Raw genomic sequence first — 25,543 nt, 5'->3', positions numbered from 1 at the left:
ATATAGATTCTCAGTGTCTATAAATGAATAAAATCTGAGAAAGATATTACTTAGGTTTGTTTTTATTGAATATGGATTTTTAATTATAAATTTTAGACAAATTGGTGTTTTTATAAAGTTTCCATTTTTAAAGTAAAAGGACTGTCATTTACATAAAAATGTGAAAAATTAAAAAAATTTGAGTATGTTAATTTAGAATTTAATTTTATTTAAGTGATTTACTTTTATAATTTCCTTTAGGTCATTTACTTTGTTCTACTTAATCATTTTATTAATGTCAATATGTACCACAGATCAGTGCGTAGAGAACTGCTCTGCCCTCATGGAGAGAAACATGTACACAGATTTCTATGATGTTCATTTTATTCCACTAATTTTGTTAAGTGTCTGCTGTGTAACAAGCAGTGTTATAGGTGCTAGAAATATATTAACATACACCACATAAGATTAACAATATGAAGATATTTGTAGTTCTTTTATTTTGATGTTTGAAATAGACTTATTCTGACTGCCATGAACAAAACAGTTAAAATGCCTGTTCTTTTATGGAATTTAAATATAACATCTAGTAGTTTGAAACAGAAAGTTAAATAAATGAATACATAAACAAGATATATCAAGTGTGATAATTGGCATGCAGAGAACTGAAGTAGAGTAATGCGTGATGACTGAGTGGCTATTTCAGATGGTGAATTTGGGAAAATGCTCTCTTGAGGGGAGGGGACATTTAAGATGAACTCTTAATGACAAGGAGGAACAGCATGGACATATCAGTACTTAAAGCATTCTAACCTGAGCTTGTGGAAAAGCTCCAGAACAAGAATAAACTTGATGCCTTTGAGAAACTGAAAGGCTGGTGTGACTGGAGCGTAGAGGATGAGGTGGAGACTGATAAGACATGAAGGCAGAGACAGGAGCCAGTTGTTGTGAGCCAGGGGAAGGAACCTGCCGTTTAAGTACAGTGGGATTTCATCAGGAAGTAGCATGAACTGATACACATATATTAGAATAGTACAAGATATAAGGTAATTAGAAGTTTAATAGGGGGGGGGTGTCTGGGTGGCTGTTTCCATTAAGCATCTGCCTTCAGCTCAGGTCATAATTGAGGGGTCCTGAGCTGGAGTCCTGCATCTTGCTCCCTGCTCAGCAGAGAGTCTGCTTCTCCCTCTCCCCCTTCCTCTCCCCGTTGTGCTCTCTCTTTCTCTCAAATAAATAAATATTAAGAGAAAAATGAGCAGAGGACTGCCTATGCCCACTTGAACAACACTTTAGCAGTAGTGCTAGTCTCTCTTCTCACCTGGGGTTCTTCAGGAGGTTCTGCTCCCAAGACAGTCATGTTTGTGAGGTAGGATCAGAAGAACTTGTTTCATGGTTTCTTTTCTAGTAGATCCCTGCTTCTCTGGGAAGAAGAGTTTTTCCTAACCTGATTATGGCTTATTTTAGGGAGCGGTACTAATAGGAACATGTACTCAGCTTCCACCAGGCTCTGTCTGCTTTCCTGTCTCTGTCCACCATAGTCCTTTTCGACCATGTCCTAATTCAGATTCAGCTGGTGCTCCCTGCCTTTTCTTTCTAACAGCATGCACTCCTTTCACTTTATGCCTTCCCCTAGAATATATATTACTCAGGTACGTGTGACTTATTTCCTTGTACATTTGATAATACAGTTGACCCGTGAACAATACAGCAGTTAGGCATGCCAGCACGATGCACAGTCAAAAATTCACATATAACTTTTGACTCCCCCAGAAGTAAACTGTCGATAACCTATTATTGACCACAAGTCTTACCCATAGGATAGAGTTCATTTGTATTTTGTACATGTATTATTTTTTGTATTCTTACAATAAAGTAAGCTAGAAAAAGAAAAAGTTAAGAAAATCGTAAGAGAGGGGCAATTCAGTGAGTTAAGCCTCTGCCTTGGTCTCAGGTCATAATCTCAGGTTCCTGGGATGGAGCCCTATATTGGGCTCTCTGCTCAGCAGGGATCCTGCTTTCTCCTGCTCCTGCCTACTTGTGATCTCTGTTTGTCAAATAAATAAATAAAATCTTAAAAAATAAAATCCCAAGAGAAAATACATTTATATTACTGTACTGTATTTATCCAGAGAAATTTTGTATGAGTAGACCTGCATAGTTCAAACCCATGTTGTTCAAGGGTCAACTGCATTTCTTATCATTGCAGTGGTTTTATATTTAAGCTCTCTTTTGTTACATCCCTAGGTATTTATCACCTGTGTTTTCTGTTTTTGGTAGTAATGTTTCTGACAACAAATGTCCTTAATCCACATTATTTTACTGAAGAGAAAAGGTAGCACTCTCTCTCTGTTTTTTTGAAAAACCTTTAAGAAAAAAAAAGATCAAATCCTGAGTTAGAAAGTTTGTCTTGATTTCTTATCTTTCCTAGCCTACATTATTTATAGGACTTTAGTTGTTTGCCATCATCTTTGTCTTTTCAGATCACTTTGCATCCCTAGACAAGATTGATCTTTTTTTTTTTTTTTCTAAAGATTTTATTTATTCATTTGACAGACAGAGGTCACAAGTAGGCAGAGAAACAGGCAGAGAGAGAGGAGGAAGCAGACTCCTTGAGAAGCAGAGAGCCTGATGCAGGGCTTGATCCCAGGACCCTGAGATCATGACCTGAGCCGAAGGCAGCGGCTTTAACCCACTGAGCCACCCTGGTGCCCCAATAAGATTGATCTTTATCACATTGTAGGAAGAAAGGTGATAGAATTATTGAATTGTTTTGGGGCATATTCATAACCATTCATAAAAGCTCAAAGACACACATGTGTATTTCTTGTGTACATATCTTCCCAGAGAGAGGAGAGTCTAGGAAAGAAAGTTTTATGATCTCTTCCTAAGCCTGAGACTGTGATTATTGAAAAGTTAAATACCTGAACATGATATATATAGGATTTAATTCCTAGTATCTTGAAAAAGGTTATCTGCAGGCTTGACTTAGAATAGTTTTTATGTTAGTCATTTTAATCAGAACTAATGGCAGAATGTGTTGAGGATTTGAGTTGCTTATTTGGCATGATGTTTGCTGTATGAAAGCAATAAAATTTTTAGAAAATTAAATCATTCAAATTCTTTTAGTATTATGGTACTTTGCTCATAGTAAATAAAAAAGTAGGAAAAATTTCATCAGTCTCTGGGCTCTTTGCCTGTGCAGAATCAAACATTCAAGTAAATGGCAAATTTTTGCGTTTCTATCCAAACGTGTTTGTCAGAAAGTTAAGTGTTAGTGTGTGGTATGGGCAGAGACTAGGTCACATGAGAAACTGATCATTTCAAGGAGCAGAAACCCATGTATATCATTTGCCAGTTTTATTTTGAGGAAGTGATTGGGAATGTTAGCAATATGTATTTTTTTTTCATTAAGAATTCTTGAGAATCTTTTTTTAATAAAGGGGACTTGAATTTTATTTCTAATTTCTTAAATTATAATTCATATTGTTATGAAATTTTATACAATTGATTGCTCTAATTATAAAATTCATTAATTCTTCATAAATTCATACATTTTACCTATTTACGTCACAAAAGTTTAGAAGTGACAATCTGAGCTGGTGCCAATGCATACTTACTTTCCTTTTTTTTTTTTTTAATTTTTAATTCTTTTCAGCATAACAGTATTCATTGTTTTTGCACCACACCCAGTGCTCCATGCAATCTGTGCCCTTCCTAATACCCACCACCTGATTTCCCCAACCTCCCCCCCCCCCACCTTCAAAACCCTCAGATTGTTTTTCAGAGTCCATCGTCCCTCATGGTTCACCTCCTCTTCCAATTTCCCTCAACTCCCTTCTCCTCTCCATCTCCCTTTGTCCTCCATGCTATTTGTTATGCTCCACAAATAAGTGAAACCATATGATAATTGATTCTGCTTGACTTATTTCACTCAGCATAATCTCTTCCAGTCCTGTCCATGTTGCTACAAAAGTTGGGTATTCATCCTTTCTGATGGAGGCATAGTACTCCATAGTGTATAAAATAACAGTTTAGTCATCATATTTCCAAGTTGCTTACTCATGTTACTTTAATTAGGGAAAGGTATGAAAGGCCAGGGAGAAGGATAACACCCTTTGTATTTAATCCCAGGCCAGACTGAAATCTTGTCCATTTAGTCAGGATTATTGAAAATTATTCTTTTCTACTTTTTTATAAACACTAATATATTGAACACTTAATGCTTGAGTTTTACTTCAAATTAGTTATTTATTGCATGATGCTATGTGAAATACAGATTCATATAAAATGCATCTCTGGTCTCCAAATTTCTAATAGGAGAAATAGAGATGTATTTCAGTTAGCCCACAGTAATAAATTATACACTGTGGCCCAGTATACTTTAGTGTGTATAAGTATGTTTTTATTATCTGACAAAGTTTTCATTAAACTGTATTTATATTTGTTTTATGTAATGTACTCAATGCTGTCTCTTTCTGTATCTACTCAGTTCTGTTTCATTTTTTAAGAATGATGGCATTTACTTCATGATCCACTAATGAGGCATTTTCTTCAGTGTTAAAAACAAAACCTAGAGTATGTTAAGTATTATTTAAACCATGTTTTAAAAAATATTTTATTTATTTATTTATTTAGAGAGAGGGAGAGAGTATGAGCCGGGGGAAGGGCAGAGGGAGAAGAAGACAGAGGGAGAAGAAGACAGAGAAGCTGACTCTGCACTAAGTGCAGAACCCAAGGTGGGGCTGGATCTCATGAACCTGAGATCATGACCTGAGCTGAAACCAAGAGTTGGACACTCAGCCGATGGCACCAGTCAGGTGCCCCCATTTTATTTTATTTTTTTAAAGATTTTATTTATTTTTTTGACAGAGAGAGATCACAAGTAGGCAGAGAGGCAGGCAGAGAGAGAGGGGGAAGCAGGCTCCCTGCTGAGCAGAGAGCCCGATGTGGGGCTTGATCCCAGGACCCTGGGATCATGACCTGAGCCGAAAGCAGAGGCCTTAACCCACTGAACCACCCAGGTGCCCCAAGGTGCCCCCATTTTAAACCATTTTTTTTTTAAGATTTTATTTATTTATTTGACAGAGATCACAAGTAGGCATAGAGGCATAGAGGCAGGCAGAGAGAGAGAGGAGGAAGCAGGCTCCCCGCCAAGCAGAGAGCCCGATGCGGGACTCGATCCCAGGACCCTGAGATCATGACCTGAGCCGAAGGCAGCGGCTTAACCCACTGAGCCACCCAGGCGCCCCTTTAAACCATTTTTTAAAAGATTTTATTTAGGGGCACCTGGCTGAGATCATGACCTGAGCTGAAACCAAGAGTTGGACACTCAGCCGATGGCACCAGTCAGGTGCCCCCATTTTAAACCATTTTTTAAAAGATTTTATTTAGGGGCACCTGGCTGGCTCAGTCAGTTAAGCATCTGCCTTCCACTCAGATCATAATCTGGGAGTCCTGGGATCGGGCCCCTGTTTCGGGCTTCCTGCTCGAGCGGGGAGCCTGCCTTTCTCTCTCCCTCTGCTCCTCCCACTGCCTGTTCTCTCTCACTCTCTCTCTATCAAATAAATAAATAAAATCTTTAAAAAAAAAAAGACAAAGAAAAGACTCTATTTATTTGAGAGAGAGAAAGCATGAACAGGGAGAGAGGCAAGGGGAGAGGGAGGCTGAAGCCTCTACTTGGGGCTCGATCCCAGGACGGTGAAATTGTGACCTGAGCCACAGTTAGATGTTTAACTGACTGAGGCACTGAGGCAACCCTATCTTAAGCCATCTTTTTGTGATTCTGTGTAAAAAATGCTAATTAAACAGATAGGGACTCCTGGCTGGCTCAGTCAGTGAAGCATGTGACTCTTGATCTTGGGTTTATAAGTTTTCAGCCCCACATTCAGTGTAGAGGTTACTTAAAAATAAAATCTTAAAAAAAGAGAGAGAGAAGTAACTACATGAGGAGAAGTGAGTTCTGATAAATTAATTGTAATATCTATTTTCTTTTATTTACTCATAGAATACTCCCTTCGACTTATTCCTTTACAACACTCTAAGGTGGCTAGTGTTGTAAGAGATCAGAATCTTTCTGATGTGTGGACAGTTGAATATGCCTTTGAATTATTACTTATTGGTGGCCTAGTTCCAGAGGCTGTGTGGCTGGCACATAAACTTGGAGACTGGAAGACATCTGTTTCCGTTGGTGTGGCCTTCCAACTGTTCTGTAAACATGATAGCAATTTCATAAGGTATGTACAAACTTAGGTAGGCAAACTTAGGTTAAGAAATAGTATCATAGTGACATCTAACTTTTTATTTCTCTCATTGCTGACATTTGCACATTTTGTGGAATCCTTGGTCCAGAGGTGTCCAATAAAATTGTTTTCAGTGCTGGAAATGTTCTATGTGTGCAGTCCAGTATGATAGCTATTAGTCATATGTAGCTATTGAGCACTTGAAATGTGGCTAGTAAGACCAAGGAACTGAGTTTTCAGTCTAATTTAAATTTAAATAGTAAATATGCAGCTAGTGGCTACCAAGTTGGACAGCTTCACAGCTTTCTTGTATTAAAACTTAAAAAAAACGAGGAGCCTGCGTCGTCCTCTCTCTCTCTGCCTGCCTCTCTGCCTACTTGTAATCTCTGTCTGTCAAATAAAAAAATTTTAAAAAAATCTTAAAAAAAAAAACTTAAAAAAAAAAAACACTTTTATTTAGCACATTTGTTAGTAATTCCCTCAAAAGTCTTAGTCAGTGGGAGAGTTTGTCTAAAGTAGGATTTAAATTTTAAGCTAATCAATCTAATATATGTATTTTAACTTTTTTGAACATTATGGTATTTCTGTATCTTTGATATTTTTCAGTTCAGTAATTCAACATATATTTATTTATACGTGACCTTTCTATACCAAGCTCTCTGCCAGATATTTTAGTAGACATAAACATAGATGCCACATAGTCTTCATGCTTAAAACATTCATAGTTTAATAGTGACATTAGGACAAAACATTATTATAATTTAGGTAGTGTGATAAAAGAAGTGCCAGTGATGCAGTGGAGAGAGCAATATTATGAAATGGGCATAGGACAGGAAATATTTTATGTAGGAGATATCATTTGAGATAGGCATTAAAGGGAAGGCAGGATCTTGACAAATGGAGTAGCTGTAGGGAGGGAGAACATTCCAAACATGAGCATTCCAAAGATGAGTTTGGTACAGTTTGGATAGAGTAGACTGTAGGGTAGCAATGAGAAATAATGATGGGATGATGTATTAGTATCATAATCATGAAGAGCCTTAAAAATTTTCTTAGTGTGATATTTCCTCAATTATTTATTTCCCTCTAATTATTTCTTTTTAAAATAGAAGATGAATAAAGAAAATGAATTTCACTGTTCCTTAAAATTTCATGTTTAGTTCTTAGTGTGTTAATATTTCTTTTTTTTAAAGTTTGGATTCATTTCTCTTAACTTGATGTGATTTCAGGTCCAACAAAAAGGGTCTGAATTTACCTATAAATTTGACTCCAGCACAGATTTTCCAGGAAAAACTGCAGTGTTTTTTAGGTCGGCCAGCCTCTTCTGAAGCAAAAAATGAAATGGGCTCAAGACACAAACAGTTTACAGGTATGTTACCTACTTCTGTTCGAGAGTGTATCAGCTTAATTAATATAAACCTTATGATATTTTAAAAAGCTTGTTAATATCCACAAATATATTAAACTTTGCAGCAAGCTTATCAAAGATAAAAGTTTGCTATTTATTCCTAATCATGGGTGCATTCAGAACTTAAGCCAGCTCAAAAAATGATGGTTAGTAACTGAATGAGACTCTGATTTTCTGTACATATCTTTTTACCAGTTATATTTTGCTCCATTTGGATTATTTTCTCCTGTAGTCATAGCTGTAGAATTTCGCACACAAGAGAGTATTTAGTTCAAGTCTTGCTGAGTGCATAAATCACAGGGTTGGTTTTGTTTTTTGTTTGAAAAGTTCAGAGTGGCATGACAAAATTTAAAAAAATGTAATATCACATATATTTCATAGATTTGTCCAGAAGCCTTATAAAATTTGTCTGTTTTATAAATGGAGAAATTTAGATGAAAAGTAATGAAGTCAGGTATTTAAAGATATATGTTTAATGACTACTGTAGGACCCTTGGATTTTGTTAGTGCATGTCTCTATTAAGCGGTGAGATTTCTAACTCTAGATTCTTAGATCTTACTAATTATGACTCCTCTTTTCAGAAAGAACTCATAATACTTGGAAATCTGACTAAAAACTTCTTTGCTAGTTTTTTGTCAATATTTTTATTTTTATTTATTTTTATTTTATTTATTTATTTATTTTAGTTATTTATTTATTTATTTTTAAAGATTTTATTTATTTATCAGAGAGAGAGAGGGAGAGAGCGAGCATAGGCAGACAGAACGGCAGGCAGAGGCAGAGGGAGAAGCAGGCTCCCTGCTGAGCAAGGAGCCCGATGTGGGACTCGATCCCAGGACGCTGGGATCATGACCTGAGCCGAAGGCAGCTGCTTAACCAACTGAGCCACCCAGGCCTCCCTATTTATTTTTTTTAAAGATTTTATTTATTTACTTGAGAGAGAGACAGTGAGAGAGAGCATTAACGAGGAGAAGGTCAGAGAGAGAAGCAGACTCCCCATGGAGCTGGGAGCCTGATGCCCGGGATTATGACCTGAGCCGAAGGCAGTCGTCCAACCAACTGAGCCACCCAGGCGTCCCGTCAATATTTTTAAATTTATTTTTAAATATTCATTTATTTTTAAAGATTTTATTTATTTATTTGAGAGAGAGAGATCAAGAGAGCAGCAGAGGCAGAGAGAGGAAGCAGGCTCCCCCCTGAGCAGGGAGCCCAACTCAGGGCTTGATCTCAGGACCCTGGGACATGACCCAAGCTGGAGGCAGACAGAACCTCAACTGACTGAGCCACTCTGGCACCTCTGTCAGTATTTTTTTAAATAAATAAAAAGATAATGTAACCTCATGAAAGTTGGTTTTGAAAAAAGAGGACTAAAAAAGTCTTAGTCTGAACTTATAGTTCTGGCATTATGTTGTTTTAAATCATCTGCAAAACTTTCCCACAATAAATAGATAGATAAAATGTGTTTCTAGATAAAACATAAAAATAGGTGTTTTAAGGCTAATATATAGAGAAAGTGGGGGAAATTTCCAGGAGTCAGAAAGACAGAAGAAATAGAAACTCAGTGGATGCTACCCCTAGATATTTAAGCATAATAAAAACATAGAACCACAAAAAGACCTGTACACAAATGTTCATAGCAGCTTTTTCATAATTGTCAAAAACTTGAAACAACTCCAGTGCCTGTCAACTTGTGAATGAATAAACAAATTTCATTGTATCTGTACAATAGAATAATCAGGAATGAAGAGGGGTAAACTACTGATAACATGCAACAATGTGGATGAATTGCAGAACCATTGTAGGGAATGAAAGAAGTCAGAAACAAAGATTACATATTGTTTGATTCCATTTATGTGATATTTTATTAAAAGTAACACTATAAGGGGCACCATGGTGGCTCAGTTAGTTGAGTGTCTTAACTCTTGGTCTCTGCTCAGGTCATGATCCCATGGTTTGTGGGATTGAGCCCCATATCGAGTATAGGGCTCAGCGTGGAGTTGCTTGAAGAATTCTCTCCCTCTGCCTCTCCCCTCATCCTCAGTCTCCCTCTCAAATAAATAAATCTTAAAAACAAACAGTGTAAGGACAAGAAACAGATCAGTGGTTGCCATCAGAAGAACTTTTTGGGGGTGATGGCATTATTCTTACAAGGCTGAATAAATTTGTCACAGCTCATTGAGCTATATACTTAAAAAGGATGAATTTTAGCATATGTAAATTATACCTTTTAAACTGATTTAAGAGCAAACTCAGCAGATGGTTAGTGAAGTGTAAGGTGAATTTGAACTCTCTAGGTGTGTAGGACACAGCTTATGTATAAAAAGAGTTCCTTTATACCCATACCAAATTGTGGATAGTAGCTATTTCTGGAGAGAGTGAATGGAATATGATTGGTACAGAAATTTCAGCTATATCTGAAACATTTTATTTTTTTTATTTTATTTTTTTTTAAGATTTTATTTATTTTATTTGATAGAGAGAAATCACAAGTAGATGGAGAGGCAGACAGAGAGAGAGAGGGGAAGCAGGCTCCCTGCTGAGCAGAGAGCCCGATGCGGGGCTCGATCCCAGGACCCTGAGATCATGACCTGAGCCGAAGGCAGCAGCTTAACCCACTGAGCCACCCAGGTGCCCCTGAAACATTTTATTTTTAAAAAATATTAAATATATCAACAATGCTAATATCAGACAAGAATGAAAAGTCAATACATGAGTGCTTTCATATTATATTCTGTATCTTAAAGCATGCTTTAAATATTTCATAATATAAAAGTCCCTAAATCTCTATTTCTATCATTTACATCTTCGTGCACTTTACCTTTTGGGACATATCCACATTTATATACGTATTTATATAGTTGAAGCTAAATGTAAGACTTTTTTTGTCTTTTTAAAAAATTTTTATTTAAATGCAATTAGCTGGGGTGCCTGGGTGGCTCAGTTATTAAGTGTCTGCCTTCGGCTCAGAGGGATCGAGCCCCGCGTCAGGATCCCTGCTCTGAGGGAAGCCTGCTTCTCCCTCTCTCATTCCTCCTGCTTGTGTTTCCTCTCTTGCTGTGTCTCTGTCAAATAAATAAATAAAATCTTTATAATAAATAAATAAATAAATAAATAAATAAATTCGATTCGCCAACATATAACACATCATTAGTTTTTTTTTTTTTTTTTAAGATTTTATTTATTTATTTGACAGAGAGAGAGATCACAAGTAGGCAGAGAGGCTGGCAGAGAAGGGGTGGGGGATGGCGGGGAAGCAGGTTCCCTGCTGAGCAGAGAGCCTGATGCTGAGCTTGATCCCAGGACCCTGGGATCATGACCTGAGCTGAAGGCAGAGGCTTTAACCCGCTGAGCCCCCCAGGCGCCCCGCATCATTAGTTTTTCATGTAATGTTCAGTGATTCATTAGTTGCATATAACACCCAGTGCTCTTCATTTCACATGCCCTCCTTAATTCCCGTCACCCTGTTAGCCCATCCGCTCCCACCTCCCCTCCTGCCACCCTCAGTCTGTTTGAACCTCAACATCCAAAAAACAAACCAGTCAAGAAATGAACAGAAGGCATGAACAGACACTTCTCCAAAGAAGACATACAAATGGCCAACAGACACATGAAAAAATACTCCACATCACTTGCCACAGAAATACAAATCAAAATCACAAGAGATGCCACCTCACATCAGTTGGATTGACTAAAATTAACAAGACAGGAAACAACAAACGTTGGTGAGGATGTGGAGAAAGGGAAACTCTCTTACACTGTTGGTGGGAATGTTTTCTATCTTTTTGCTTTTCTTATTTTATTTTATTTTATTTTTTAGCTGCATGACATAAATCATTTTTACTAACTTTTATTTAAAATATACTGTGGTAGGTATATCTGGGTGGCTCACTTGGTTAAGCTCAGTCTGTCAGCTCAGGTCACGATCTCAGGATCATTAGATCAAGCCCTGTATTGGGCTCTGCTCTGGGTATGGAGCCTGCTTAAGATATTCTCTCTCTTGGGCACCTGGGTGGCTCAGTGGGTTGAAGCCTCTGCCTTCGGCTCCGGTCATGATCCCAGGGTCCTGGGATCAAGCCCCACATCAGGCTCTCTGCTTGGCAGGGAGCCTGCTTCTTCCTCTCTCTCTGCCTACTTGTGATCTCTGTCAAATAAATAAAATCTTAAAAAAAAAGAAGATATCCTTTCTCTTTCTTCCTCCTGTCCTTGACCCATGCTCAATCTGTCTCTCCATAAATGAATGAATGAATGAATGAATAAAGTAGCAGAATAGTTACTAAATTTCTGGCTAGAAGTTGGCTTATTTTGCATGTCAACCAGTATGTTCACTTTTGATGATCTGCTTTTTCAAATAGGAAATTTTACACTACAAAATAGGATCAGCATAGTATAAATCTTAACTTTCTTACTAATTTTGTATTTGGCAGATCCCATTGAAGAAGATGTAAATCTGCTATTTGGTTCAGTGCAGGAAGTACTGAAAGCAGCAGTTATGGCTGATGCAGATGTTTTATCTGAGACATTTCAGCTTCTGGTAAACTCTGCCAAAGACTTCAGTAGGAGACTGTGGGGCTTAGTGCCAGTTGGCCTGTATCTTCCAGCTCCTCCATTGTATTGTCCTCAGCCAGCTGTTCTTAGTGAAGTAAGCTTAATCTTTTAATTAATTTAAAATTGATTTTGTCTAAATTTTAAAATAATCAACTTCATAATAATTATCAAGATAAGAATGCAAGCTCTGAAGACAAATTTTCAAATCCCAGCTTTGCTGTTTATTAATTGTATAATCTTAAGCAATATACTAAGCTGTTTAAGTTTCCTTATCTGTAAAATGCTGATGTTTATAGGAACTGTAATAGCATTATTATGAGGATTAAATGAGATATCCTGTAAAAGCTTTTACCTTAGGGCCTAGGACACGTAGTAAGCAATCAATAAATGTTAAAATTATTGCAATAATAAAACAAAATCAAGAAAGAGTTCTTTTTATCCAGATTTTTAAAAAATAGACATTTGTTTAGGGTAATACATAACGAATGTCAGAATTTAGAAGCCATACATTGTTTCAGTCTTTTATTCACCTCATTGTCTTTGCCTCTTTTGAAAGACTTACTGTGTTTTTTTGTTTGGTAGGTCATTTTTTTCTCCTGCACTCTTCTGTCATAAATAGCAATATGGTGTTCCTCTCAGGAACTTTTTCTCTGCTCTCATGGTATCAGAATTAGCTGGTTTTAAGATTTAAAGTATTAATGCAAATTATTTACATTTAAATAATTTTTTACATCTGATTAATATTTTGAAGTGATTCTAGTATTGTTTCTTCACTACTTACTGTTTTAGTATGAGCAACTTATCTGCTTTTTTCTTTTTTAAGAGGTTTTGTTCTAATTTGCTATAGTTATGTTTCAATAGGTTTAAAATATTTCATTTATTGATATTTCAAATGTCATATGTTATACATGGAAGGAGTAAATTTTCCATCATATTTCTTAGTAATTCATCTTTTTTGTCACATCTCACATTCTGAGTCTTCAGTACAAATAATTCAATAAGTTTAGAAATTAAGAATATCATTTAAGGTATTTTTGGAATGTGCTACATTGATTCTAGTTCAAGTGGTTATGATCCTTAGTACTGATTCATTTTATTACTTTTTAATAAAATAATCCTGAGGAGTAGGATTTCTCCTAAATATCACTCTGTATCAATTAGAATTCTTTAGGTTGGAAATAATAGAAAACTTGGTCCAAATTGGCTGGCCTAATTAAAAAGCCTAGTAATAGGGTAGTCTTCTGACTCAGTTATGTTAACATAGATTTGAGCTCTTCCTCTCTAGTTTGTTTTCTAAAGTGTTAGCTTCAGCTTAAGTCTGGCTCCCTTTGTGGGAGCAGGATGGCTCCCAACAGCTTTTAAGGATAACTTGTCTATGTCCAGAGAGAGAGAGGGAGGTGGAGAAAGAAAAACAATAGAATTATTTCTCCCCCATTATTTCTCTCCCTCAGGGTACAGAGATTCACTCTTGGCTAGGGAGAATGCAAGGTTCTGTTTGGCAGTCCATTAGTACCATTGGAGTCAGGAGTGGTAGGCTTTAACTGTTGTAGGGGAAGTCTTGGGTTTAAGGTCAGTTTAGCCCTTTACATTGTTTGAGATGAGAGAAATATTTCCTTGACAGTAGCAATAGCTATAGTTGAAATCTGAGGCCATCCCTCAAAATTTCCCTTATAAATCTCCAGGAACATTTTAGTTTGAGAAACACTGTATTTATTTTCTCTTTACCCCTTAAAAATTTCATATTACTAGCTACTAAAATCATTGGTTATATTTTCTTCAGGAAGATGGTGATGATCTTCTTTTAAAAGCTGAGAAAGAGAACCGCCAAAAGGTGTCTGGAATTCTTCAACGGGTCCTCTTGCTTTTCCGGGCAGCTCGATGTTCTTTTCCTGTGGCACAGTGGTACATCTTGCAGTTGAGATGGGCAAGAAAAGTCATGCAGAAGGTCTGGAAACGTCTTAGTCGTTTATGTACTGTTAAACTATTTAAATCTACTAATATTTATTCATATTTACAAATACCTACAATTATGACAATTTTCCAAGGAATCCTATCTTATAAAGGCATAGATTTCAGGTTTGCTTATAATAAGCAAGGCTGTCATCCTATTCTACGCTGACTTCCGCTGAGCCATAGCTGCATCTTTACCTGATAAGCGGCCAGACTAGACATCTGCTCACATGTCCCTTATCCAGATGCAAGCCCTTTATAAGCTTGTTGTCTGTCTCTTTGAAATGTGGAAATAAATATTATTAGTGCCAAACATCTTTAATTCGGCCCCTGATTATATTTAAATGTTTTTGGTTTTAAGTAGGCTCTATGCCCAATGTGGAGCCAACATGGGGCTTGAACTCATGACCCTCAGATCAAGACATGAGCTGAGATCAAGAGTTGGACCTGACTGAACCACCCAGGTGCCCCAATCCTTGATTATATTTAAAACAAGAATCTACAACTTTTCTTAGTAGAACCTTTAGAGAGACTTTGAGAAGTTACCAAGTTCTTATTGAAAATTTGACATTTTTTTTTTTTAGAAAGAAAGGTTTGTAAAATTTGCTTACAGCTATCATAGAATAATAGCATGAAATTGTACCCTTTCTGTATCTTGTCATCCCAAAGTTATTTTCAAAGCGTGTTTACTAAGTAGGGCAAAGAGTTTTCCTGTGTTATTGAAAGACTGGTTTTAATAGTTTCAAGATCTACTGAGTCTGTTTTTTATAGAAGACTTCATTTTTAAAAAATTGTTTAAGGGGTGCCTTATTGGCTCAGTGGGTTAAGCCTCTGCCTTCTGCTCAGGTCATGATCTCAGGGTCCTGGGATCGAGCTCCCCATCGGGCTCTCTTCTAAGCAGGGAGCCTGCTTCCTGCCCCCCCTTCTCTGCCTGCCTCTCTGCCTACTTGTGATCTCTCTCTTATTAAAAAGATTAATAAAATCTTTTTAAAAAGTCATTTAAGTAAACAGTTTTCTACAATAAATTTGGAAATTAGATTCACATAGAAGTTTGATCTGATGTACAAATCCTGACAGTAATCTCACTTAATCTAGCTTTAACTAATTTAGCTAGTGTAAAGACTGTGTTAAGACTTTAGAGACATAGTTGAAGACATGCCTCCTATAACTAGCAGGCCATAGATTAGAGCCTTTGTGTGTGTAGTCATTGCTACTCTGATTGCCCAGTGCCGTGTGTGACTTGCAGCTTATCTTTAGGCCTGTTGTCAACCCTTAGTCTATATACAGAAGTGACACATAAATTCCCTCTAATTCACTATTCCTCAAATTTTTCTGATAGTTTTATTGTTAGTCCATGAATTTACTGATGTTGGGAGAAGTTCCAAAAATGTGGAGATCCATTCTTACAGAAATTTGTACAATTTATAAGTGATTCCCTATATCGCTGTGTTCTCTACTTCCTTCATTCAGACTTTATTGGGCGTATAACTTAATTACAAATTTGGTTGTAGTAAATTGATGTTTTCTAATTGGTTGGAATGTTGGAATGCTTGTTGCTACCAAAATTATAGGGTCTTTATTCATGAAAGCAAAAAATCACATTTCTCTTAAAGTTGCATAACAAAATAGGGACTGGTGGCTGCAGGAATCTGAATGCTTGACAGGAAGCAGAGATCGGATGACAAGATAGCTCATGCACATGGCTAAGAAGTTTGTGCTGGTTGTTAGCAGGAGGCTTCTCCTGAGCAAGTGATCCAAAAGACAGCAAGGTGGAAGCTACAATGCCTTTGTGATTTAATCCCAGAAATCAGTACAACCACTTCGTATTCTGCTAATTAGAAACTAGTTACTTAGTATGATCTACACTGAAGGGATGAGTTTTAAAGAAGTTGTGGACATATTTTAAAACCACCATACTATTACACCAAAGCTAACAATAATTACTTATTAATGTCTAATACCTGGGCCATAATAAAATTTCCCTGATTTTGAAAATGTCTTTTTTAAATATTTTTTTAAAAGATTTTTTATTTTATTTATTTGACAGAGAGACATCACAAGTAGGCAGAGAGGTAGGCACAGGGGGCGGGGGAAAGCAGGCTCCCTGCCGAGCAGAGAGCCCGATGCGGGACTCGATCCCAGGACCCTGAGATCATGACCTGAGCCGAAGGCAGCGGCTTAACCCACTGAGCCACCCAGGCGCCCTGAAAATGTCTTTTTAATAGTAGGTTTTTTAGAATTAAAGTCCAACCAAAGTTCACCCATGTTTGGTTATGAGCTTATAGGAAGGTCTATATTATAAAGTCTGACTCATAAGAATTAACAGACTTACCAGTATCAAACTTTATACCAATGATTTCAAGGATATAACTGAAAGACTTCGGTGAAGCTTGCAATTGCATATGTTGCTACCAAGGTTTTACAGCTGTGGGAGAATGTGATCTGACCTCTGTTTAACATCATGACATAAGAGAGTATCAGTTACTAAACCTCTCCTTTAATTATAGAGCTTGTGTGACATTTCCACACAATTTACTCCATAAATCCATGCTTTCTATGTTTATTTATAATAACCAACCTAGCTAGGCTCTGTGTATCTAGTAAATACTGTGCATTTGTTTGACAAAATGTCTGTTATTAGCATGATTACAAGGGGATTTGATGAGATTCTCTCTTTATGGAAGTGAATAGAAGAGGGAGAAAGCAGGTTAGAAACCTGCTGCTAATCCTTTCATTTTCAGGTTTATGTCTCTTAGATTCCTTTTCTTTTATTCTATAGAAATTTCCTTTAATTTCTTTTCTCTTCTTGATTTGTAGAGAAACATGGTAATTTGTCTACTGTATTGTGCATGTGTTTGATAGTTTATCTCTTTGGTGTCATTTAACTTATTCCTCTTTCCTTTTATTTCCCTGTTAGTAATTACTCTACACTCATTGAGGTACAGAGGCTTGATCAGGTTCACATTTTCTTAGAAATGGGTCCTTCATAAATGGTGTGGTATACTTCCCTGTTGCTTCATATCATGTGACACATAGGACTTTTTATCTCACTTTTAGTGACGGTGAAATGGATTCATGAGTTTGGGTTGTGTTTTACCCACTCACATTCTCCATCAGGCCAGCAACTTTTTACCTAATTGAACATTTACTCATAATCCTTGCTGGAGTCATTTCTTTATTAGGAGTTGCCAAATGGTGACTTTAATTCTTTCACTTAAGTTTTTTGAAAGTTATATAGGTAGATGTAACTTTTGTCATATTTATTTTTAGATACTGCACATAGTTTTATTTTGGAGGAGAGATGCTTAAATATCTTTTTTTTCTTTATTATGCTTTTGGGGAAAGTCAGGACAAATAGCATTACATTCTTTCTATATAGGCAAAACTGTGATGAAAAAAATTGATTGAAACCTTTTCTCTTTTATGACCTAGCCTAATGAATTTCTTTTTTTTTTTTTTTTAAAGATTTTATTTATTTATCAGAGTGGGAGGAGAGAGAGCGAGCACAGGCAGACAGAATGGCAGGCAGAGGCAGAGGGAGAAGCAGGCTCCCTGCTGAGCAAGGAGCCCAATGTGGGACTCCATCCCAGGATGCCGGGATCATGACCTGAGCCGAAGGCAGCTGCTTAACCAACTGAGCCACCCAGGCATCCCATGAATTTCTTTTTTTTAAAGATTTTATTTATTCATTTATTTATCAGAGAGTCCACAAGCAAGGGGAGTGGTATTCAGAGGGAGAAGCAAGAACCTGCTGAGCAAGGAGTCTGATGCTGGACTCAATCCCAGGACTTCGGGATCATGACCTGAGTTGAAGGCAGATGCTTAACCAACTGAGCCTCCCAGGCATCCATAGTCTAGTGAATTTCTTGAATTAAATTTGTGAGCTAAATTTCTGAAAGTACAGCTCATGTCAGGGATATTTTCTTACATAATATAGGAACCATGGGGTGTTTTCCATTCTATATGGTTTATCTTACCTGCCCTGTTTGTTCCATTATACCTTCCTTAGAAATAGATGCAGATGACTGATAATTAACATATTCTGTCATTCTTTCAGATTCGAATGAAAGGGTCCCTTCCTTCATTGAGTCCTTTCCCTCAGTCATTACTTAATTACTGTAAAGGAGGGGTAGCATTCTTTCGACCTGGAGCTGCTGGAGACCACAAGCTTGATGAAGTTTCCATTAAAGCAATAGGTTTGTCCAAAATTAACTGCTTGCTTAGAAATTAGGCCTAAATATTAATAATGATATACAATTGATTTGAGGAAGTTTCTATACAACGGAATACTATATTGGCAATGAAAAGACAGTATGTGTATGTTACCACCAAGGAAAGATATCCAGGATACATTAAGTGAAAAGAAGACCTAATCTCAGCCCAGCATACATAGTATGATTATATTATATCTTTGTGTACTTTTATTGCTTTTAGTTAAAAAATTGTCCAGTAGTGGAAAGTATGTTTCTAGTATTGAAAAATTTTAAACTTAGTTGCCTATCATAAGGGATATTCCAAATAAACTAACTATCCAGTATTAAGTAGAGCTGTGTGTATTCGTTTTGAACATTATCTACAATAGGCTATGAAGCTTAAAGCAAGTAAACTACTAGTAAATAGAGTAAGTTATTTACTCCAAAAATGTTTTCAATATTTTTATGCAACTGCCCATGCATGAAATATTCTAGAATAATATACATAAAAGTTCTGAAAGGATTCTCATGACTTTTATATAAGGTGTTGGCAATGGACATATGTTTCTTTTATAATCAACAAAATAAAGATATTTATTTTGGAAAGAAAATGAGCAGTGGTGAAGTTGCTATTATATGAATGTACATACTCATCCAGTTTTTCATATTTGTATTCCTGATTTAGGTTGCTTCAGAGAACTTTGTGCTTTGTGTTGGATGCTACATATCCGTGATAAGTTATCTTATAGTTGCAGGCAGTATCAGAAAGCAAGAGAAAATGTGGAGGGAAAAAAGGTATTTACTTGCATAAGAATAAGGAAAATAAACAAATATTATTTGAGAAGTTATTGCTTGATAGAAGATTTTACTGCTTATAAAAGTCTTTCATTTGGACTCCTGATCTGTCCATCTAAATTGAAAAGGAAATGTATTTCTCAATATCCTTTTAGGACCTCGAAGTGGAGTTTGATTCCTGCATGGTTGAGCACTGTCTCAGTGCAGTGGAGTGGGCATACAGAATGCTGCCCTTCTCTCGATTTGCTAATATCGAAGAACTTATTCAGGATCTAATTTTGAGCCTTATTGGAGAATTGCCACCAATCAGAAAGGTAATGTGAATGTAGTGAAAACAAACTAAATGAAAATCAGAGACTTCAAAGGATTTTTGCTTTATTTTAATTAAGAATGATGTTGCTCATAAAACTCATTTTCTGAATTTTTCTGAAGGTAGCTGAAATTTTTGTGAGAGCATTTCCCAATCCTGAGGACATAAGGGTTCCTTTAAGAGAAAAATATCACTCTCTTCAGCAGAGACTCAGACACTGTGTTGTAAAAGGTAGTATTTGTCATTTCTTACGTATGTGATGAATTACAGAAGATTTCTTGTTTTCTTTTGAAAGCATGTGATTTCTAGTGCTTATATTTTTATGCATTTCTTCTTTCTTTGAAGATAGTACGAGAAGGCAGAAATAAGCACTCCTTCATCACTGAAGCACCAGTTTTGCTTCGGAAACAGACAAAGCTGACTTCACATCATGGCTCTGTCAGTTAATAACTGTGTGACTGTAGGCAATTTGCTCAGTCTCTATGGATCTCATTTCCTTATTTGTAAAATGGGTATACTAATACCTAGTTTGCGAATGTGTATTAAAAGATTAAGGGATGCCTGGGTAACTCAGTCAGTTAAGCGCCAAACTCTTGATTTTGTTTTAGGTTGTGATCTTAGGATTATGAAATCGAGCCCCACCTTGCTGGGGATGGACCCCACTTAAGATTCTTTTTTTCTCCCTCTACAGTGCCCTCTACATGCTCTCTTTCTCAAAAAACAAAACAAAACAAAAAGATGAGGATAAAATATATAAAATGAGCATATGGAGCTTTGCATAATGCTGATATTTTATTGAAAACTAGTGTTCTTCCTCTTCCTTTATGGTTATTTGTATTTCTAATTTTATCCTCTACAGTCAAGATGCCCTTGTAGAAACTTTTTTTCTTGTGGTTAAAATATATACATAATATAACATTTACCACTTTTAAGTATATAATTCAGTGATATTAACTACATTCACATTGTGGAAATTTTTTAAAAATTCAAATTACCCTCTTTTTTATAACTATAGTATATAAGTCTAGTTATGTTTTATGATTATGAATTATTATATTAATATATATCTGGTTTATATTTTTCTTAATACTTTCTTGACATTCTCTAAAATGTCCTGTTTATGTATAATAATGTTTAAATTATTTTTTGTAGGCAACCTTGAAAAACTTCCCTTTCTAATGTTTCCTGTTATTTAAAGTCAGAAAGGTGTTTTTGTTTCTTTGGCTAAAATTATATTCATTTTCTCTTATTTACCACTCTTGGGAATGGAAAAGTTGTCACGATTCTTTTTGTAATGATCTGTCTCATTTTTTAAATAATTAAATTACTTTTTTTTTTTTTTAAGATTTATTTGTTTATTTGAGAGAGGGAGAGTGAGTGCAGGGAGCGGGGCAGAGGAAGAGGGGGGAAAGAGAGACTCTCAGGCAGGCTCCATGCCCAACGGGACCCTGACATGGGGCTCCATCCCATGACCCAAAGATCATGAAGTGAGCCGGAAGCTCAACAAACTGGGCCACCCAGGAGCCCCAAAACAGTGAAATTACTTCTTAAGTTTTTGTTTTCTAGGGCATACATTCTTATGGAGTCTGGATTCTGTCCCTTTTATTGTTCTTTAATGGACCTTCTCTAACTTTGGCAATTCTGCCTTAAAATGTGGACCATAGCCTTCTAACAAATATTGAAGAAAGCATGCTCTGTAAGAATGTGGAAATAAATCTTAGTCATCAGTTGGATTCCTTGTTCCCACAAGGGACTGGAATTGGGTCCCCCTTTGTCTTGAGAGGAAACATTTTAATTTACTCTAAGACCTTCTTTTTTTTTCTTTTATAGGTCCCCAAACTGAGGAAATGATGTCTGTTATTATGCATTCTATTCATAAAGTGAGAGTGAAAGCCCTAAAACGTGTGCAAAGAAATATAGGCTCTTTTGAGATGAATATCTGGGAACCACTTGAAGAAGAAAAACCAGCTGAGGTTCCAGGTTTTGATAGGTTTTCCTTAGGAACTAGTTTGAGCAGGAGCACACTCACGGAACTGGGGAATTCTCTAGTCCATAGTGATGCAGATACAGCAGACACCTTCTCAGAAGCATTGTCAGTTGAAGAAAAAAATAGGATACATGTCTACCAAAGGTACTGTTGAGATCTCTTAATAGCAAGTATTCACTTTCTTTTGAAAAAAATATTTTCAGTATGTTCATGTGACAGAGGAGCTGATTTCTTGTCTCTTACTGATTGTACTGTTAACAATATGAACAATAAATGCTACCCTCCCTGACTCACGAGGATGTTAGGAGTATAAAATGTACAATTGAAAATATTATTGAGATATGAAATAATTTTGCTACCTGATAGTATAAAATCAGGTCAGTAGATGAAATTCTAGAGTTCATTGGGGAGATTTTAGTTTAGTTTTTTTTTTAAGATTTTATTTAGTTATTTGAGAGAGAGAGAGAGAAAGCATGAGCATGGAGGGAGGGGCAGAGGGAGAGGGAGATGCAGGCTCCCAGCTGAGCAGGGAGACCCATGTGGGGCTCAATCCCAGGACCCTGGGACCATGACTTGAGGTGAAGGCAGATGTTTAACCATCTGAGCCATCTGGTGCCCCATTTTAGTTTTTTTAGTAATCTTTAGATTTGAGTAATTTAGAATTATTGGGTTAGCTAAATTATTTTTTAATGATTATTTATTTATTTATTTATTTGACAGACAGATTAGAGGCAGGCGGGGGGCGGGCGGGGGGCGGGGAAGCAGGCTCCCCGCTGAGCAGAGAGCCCAATGTGGGGCTCGATCCTAGGATCCTGGGATCATGACCTGAGCGGAAGGCAGAGGCTTTAACCCACTGAGCCACCCAGGTGTCTCAGCTAAATTATTTTTAAAGGTTTCCAGGGAAAGGAAATTGCACATTCATCTTTGAAACTTGTCTATAAATTGTTGAGAAATTCTTATTATTTAAACTTCTATTGGGGCGCCTGGGTGGCTCAGTGGGTTAAGCCGCTGCCTTCGGCTCAGATCATGATCTCAGGGTCCTGGGATTGAGTCCCGCATCGGGCTCTCTGCTCAGCAGGGAGCCTGCTTCCTCCTCTCTCTCTGCCTGCCTCTCTGCCTACTTGTGATCTCTGTCTGTCAAATAAATAAATAAAATCTTTAAAAAAAAAAAAAAAAAACTTCTATTGCTCTAGCTAAATTTTTTTCTTTATAATTCCATTATCTGCCATTCAGTTTATCCTTTTCATGACTAGAAGTCTACAAAATCAACCATAATCGTGTCAAATGAAATAATTTTATCTACTTCAAACATAAACATCTGCTTAAATCATACCTAATAGTATTATAAATTGTGAGCTTGTTTCGCCAATTTTGGTTACACTGGAGGCTGCTTATTGTGACTTTTTAATAAGGAGAGACATGGTGCCTTCAGTCAGGTGCCTTAATACGAACACTTTCTTTCTTTTATTGAGGGAACTGGGAATCTGTATTCTTCCCTAAGGACCATGTTGAAAGGAAACAGATTTAAAAGTAATTACTGGCAGTTAAAGGGTTTGCCTAACAGGTTTAGTAGCAGCAGAAAGTTTTGAAAAAATTCCCGACTTTTGTGTAGCAGAATCTTGAGAGCAGTCCTGCTTGTTGCACATTGTACAGGGAAAGCTGAAAAGGGCAGATGCAAAAAACAAGAAACCTTAAATTAATATGTATGTTGGTGGCTTATGATTTTTATTGACTTTATATTCCTAAATTCCGACATATTAGTGGAACGGTTTTTTGTTCCAGAAAAAAATTCATATTTTTTAAAGTGAAATTTCTGTGAACACATTTCAGTCTTTTTTAAAATATTTTTTTATTTTTTTCAATCTTTTTTTTTTTTTTAAGATTTTATTTATTTATCAGAGAGAGAGAGGGGGAGAGAGCGAGCACAGGCAGACAGAATGGCAGGCAGAGGCAGAGGGAGAAGCAGGCTCCCTGCTGAGCAAGGAGCCCAATGTGGGACTCCATCCCAGGATGCCGGGATCATGACCTGAGCCGAAGGCAGCTGCTTAACCAACTGAGCCACCCAGGCGTCCCTTCAGTCTTTTTTTTTTTTAAAATAAAATATTTTATTTTTTTATTTGACAGAGAGAGAGAGTGAACACAAGCAGGGAGAGCAGCTGGTGGAGGGAGAAGGAGAAGCAGGCTTCGCTGCCAAGGAGGGAGCTTGATGCGGGACTTGATCCCAGGACTCTGGGATCATGATCTGAGCCAAAGGCAGATGCTTACCTGACTTAGCCATCCAGGCGCCCCCATTTCAGTCTTTTTTTTTAACACAAATTTACCCCTTTGGGTACTAATGTGTTATATTTTTGAATCAGAATGTTTAGCTCTAGTAAACACTTAGAGATCATTTGGTCTTACCCCCTCATTTGAAAGACATTGAGGCATTAAAAAAAAGATACATGATTCAATCAGTGGAGAGAATTTTTGTTGTTATTCTATTATCTGTTTTAGTTATTAATTTTGTCTTTTTCAACTTTGTTTTGCTAGAAATGCCCCAAATCACATGGAATTTACATTGACTGATAAGTCCAATGAAAAAAAGAAGATATGTAATCAGAAACAAAATCTTGAAAGAAAAGATCATGAAAAGTTATCACAAAATGCACTTCCTGTAATAGGTGTTTGGGAATTTGAACGTGATGATGATGAATATATTAAGTTCCTTGATCTCTTCTTGAGTTATGTTCTTGAAAGAGACCTACTTGATTCTAAGGATCCTGGCATTCCATTTCTAACCAGTTTTTCTGGACATCTTAGAGAAAACGAACTTAATTCTTTACTTTTTGATGTGCATACAACATTAAAACGACGTCAAGGCAAAACCAAAAGCCAGAATGTGTTTAGAGCTGGCTCCTGCTTTGTTGCTTCTGAGTCTTATGAGTCTGAAAAATCAGAAAACCAAGAACTTTCAGCTTCAGTCCCGGTTAATCAAGGAATCGGGCCATTTTTAGAGAGCCCTTTGAATGAAGTCGATAAAAAGGATGGGACAAGTGGATTGTTTGGTTTAAAAAAAAAGTCAGTTTACAGAATACAAGATGACAAATCAGAGAAACCTGTAATCCAGAAATTGTCAAACCATAATTTTTGGACTCCCAAGCCTAACAAAACTAGAAGGTATACTTTTAAAGCAATTCAGTGCAATGATATTAACCCTCAAGAAGATCTTCCTCTAGCACTAAATAACACATTTGGCAGTATAAGAAGGCTGCTGGAATGGATGATAAGGTGGTCTAATAAAAGACTGCCCTCTGATCCTACTCTCACTGAGTTATCCTGGGAGTATAGTCCTGTCATTCGTGTAAAGACCTGTACAGCTGCCATTCTTACATCATTGTGGCTTTTGGAACAACCATATTTTGCTACATATAAGGCAAAAAATGTCACTTTTAAGGTAAGAACTTGAATTCTTTATTGAATACAAATGAGAATTCTCATTGTAGATTGAAACTATTTTTATATTTCTCCATCGATTAAAAAGTCACTAAGTAACAAAGTTAATGACACTGTTGATTATAATCTGCATAATTAATTATTTTTCTTTAAGTGATTCCTTTAATTCTCAAAAATAATTAGGGTAAAAGTGTTTTCATAGAGGTTATGAGGTTTTGTGATTTTATGTGTGTTTATTAAAAAAAGAAAAAGGAGGAAAAAGGAGATAATTTTAAGTGATACTGTAGTACCTTTATATTCTTTCTCTTTCAAGTCTCAGGTTGGTTCAGATGGAAGACTAGGTCTCTATAGAGTTTTTATTACTGGTGTCTCATCATATGCAATAGAGAATCATTTTTCTTACAATCTGGACTAGAATTTAGGGAACCATACTGGAGAGTCAGATGGGTATAAGTAGAGAAGTTAGTGCTTATTAACTATTTTTTCTTTTCTTTAACCAGTGGCAACTAGCAAACTGCTCTTTTAACCCATTTGCAAGAACAAATATTTTTACATAAATATCTTTTGCTTGGGTGGTTGCTGTTGCACTGGAAAAAAAAACTATGGAGATGAACCTTTTGGAAAACCAGTTTATGTATGATAAAGTAGTTGAAAAATGGAAATGGGCTTTTTTAATATTTGGAGAATTCCAATAGTTTCTAATT

At 36.5% G+C, this 25,543-nt stretch overlaps 1 protein-coding gene across 8 annotated transcripts in view; it reads left to right on the top strand.

Annotated features, from left to right (window-relative positions):
• CPLANE1 (ciliogenesis and planar polarity effector complex subunit 1) overlaps positions 1-25,543 on the top strand; it is a 141,916-nt gene that overhangs the window by 35,416 nt on the left and 80,957 nt on the right. For all 8 annotated transcript variants that reach the window (XR_009353748.1, XM_059173822.1, XM_059173819.1 and 5 more), the window contains exons 17-26: positions 5,984-6,212; positions 7,448-7,587; positions 12,052-12,266; positions 13,953-14,117; positions 18,180-18,318; positions 19,001-19,110; positions 19,266-19,424; positions 19,543-19,651; positions 21,251-21,551; positions 23,937-24,840. Coding sequence is in view for 7 of the 8 variants with exons in the window: in XM_059173822.1 (XP_059029805.1) it covers positions 5,984-6,212; positions 7,448-7,587; positions 12,052-12,266; positions 13,953-14,117; positions 18,180-18,318; positions 19,001-19,110; positions 19,266-19,424; positions 19,543-19,651; positions 21,251-21,551; positions 23,937-24,840 (2,471 nt within the window). In the remaining variant the exon portion in view is untranslated. The remainder of the gene's footprint in view (positions 1-5,983; positions 6,213-7,447; positions 7,588-12,051; positions 12,267-13,952; positions 14,118-18,179; positions 18,319-19,000; positions 19,111-19,265; positions 19,425-19,542; positions 19,652-21,250; positions 21,552-23,936; positions 24,841-25,543) is intronic.

This window comes from Mustela lutreola, chromosome 5 (assembly GCF_030435805.1).
Source record: "Mustela lutreola isolate mMusLut2 chromosome 5, mMusLut2.pri, whole genome shotgun sequence".
In the NCBI taxonomy this organism is placed as follows: Eukaryota; Metazoa; Chordata; class Mammalia; order Carnivora; family Mustelidae; genus Mustela; species Mustela lutreola.
This window is presented reverse-complemented; position numbering and strand designations above follow the sequence as displayed.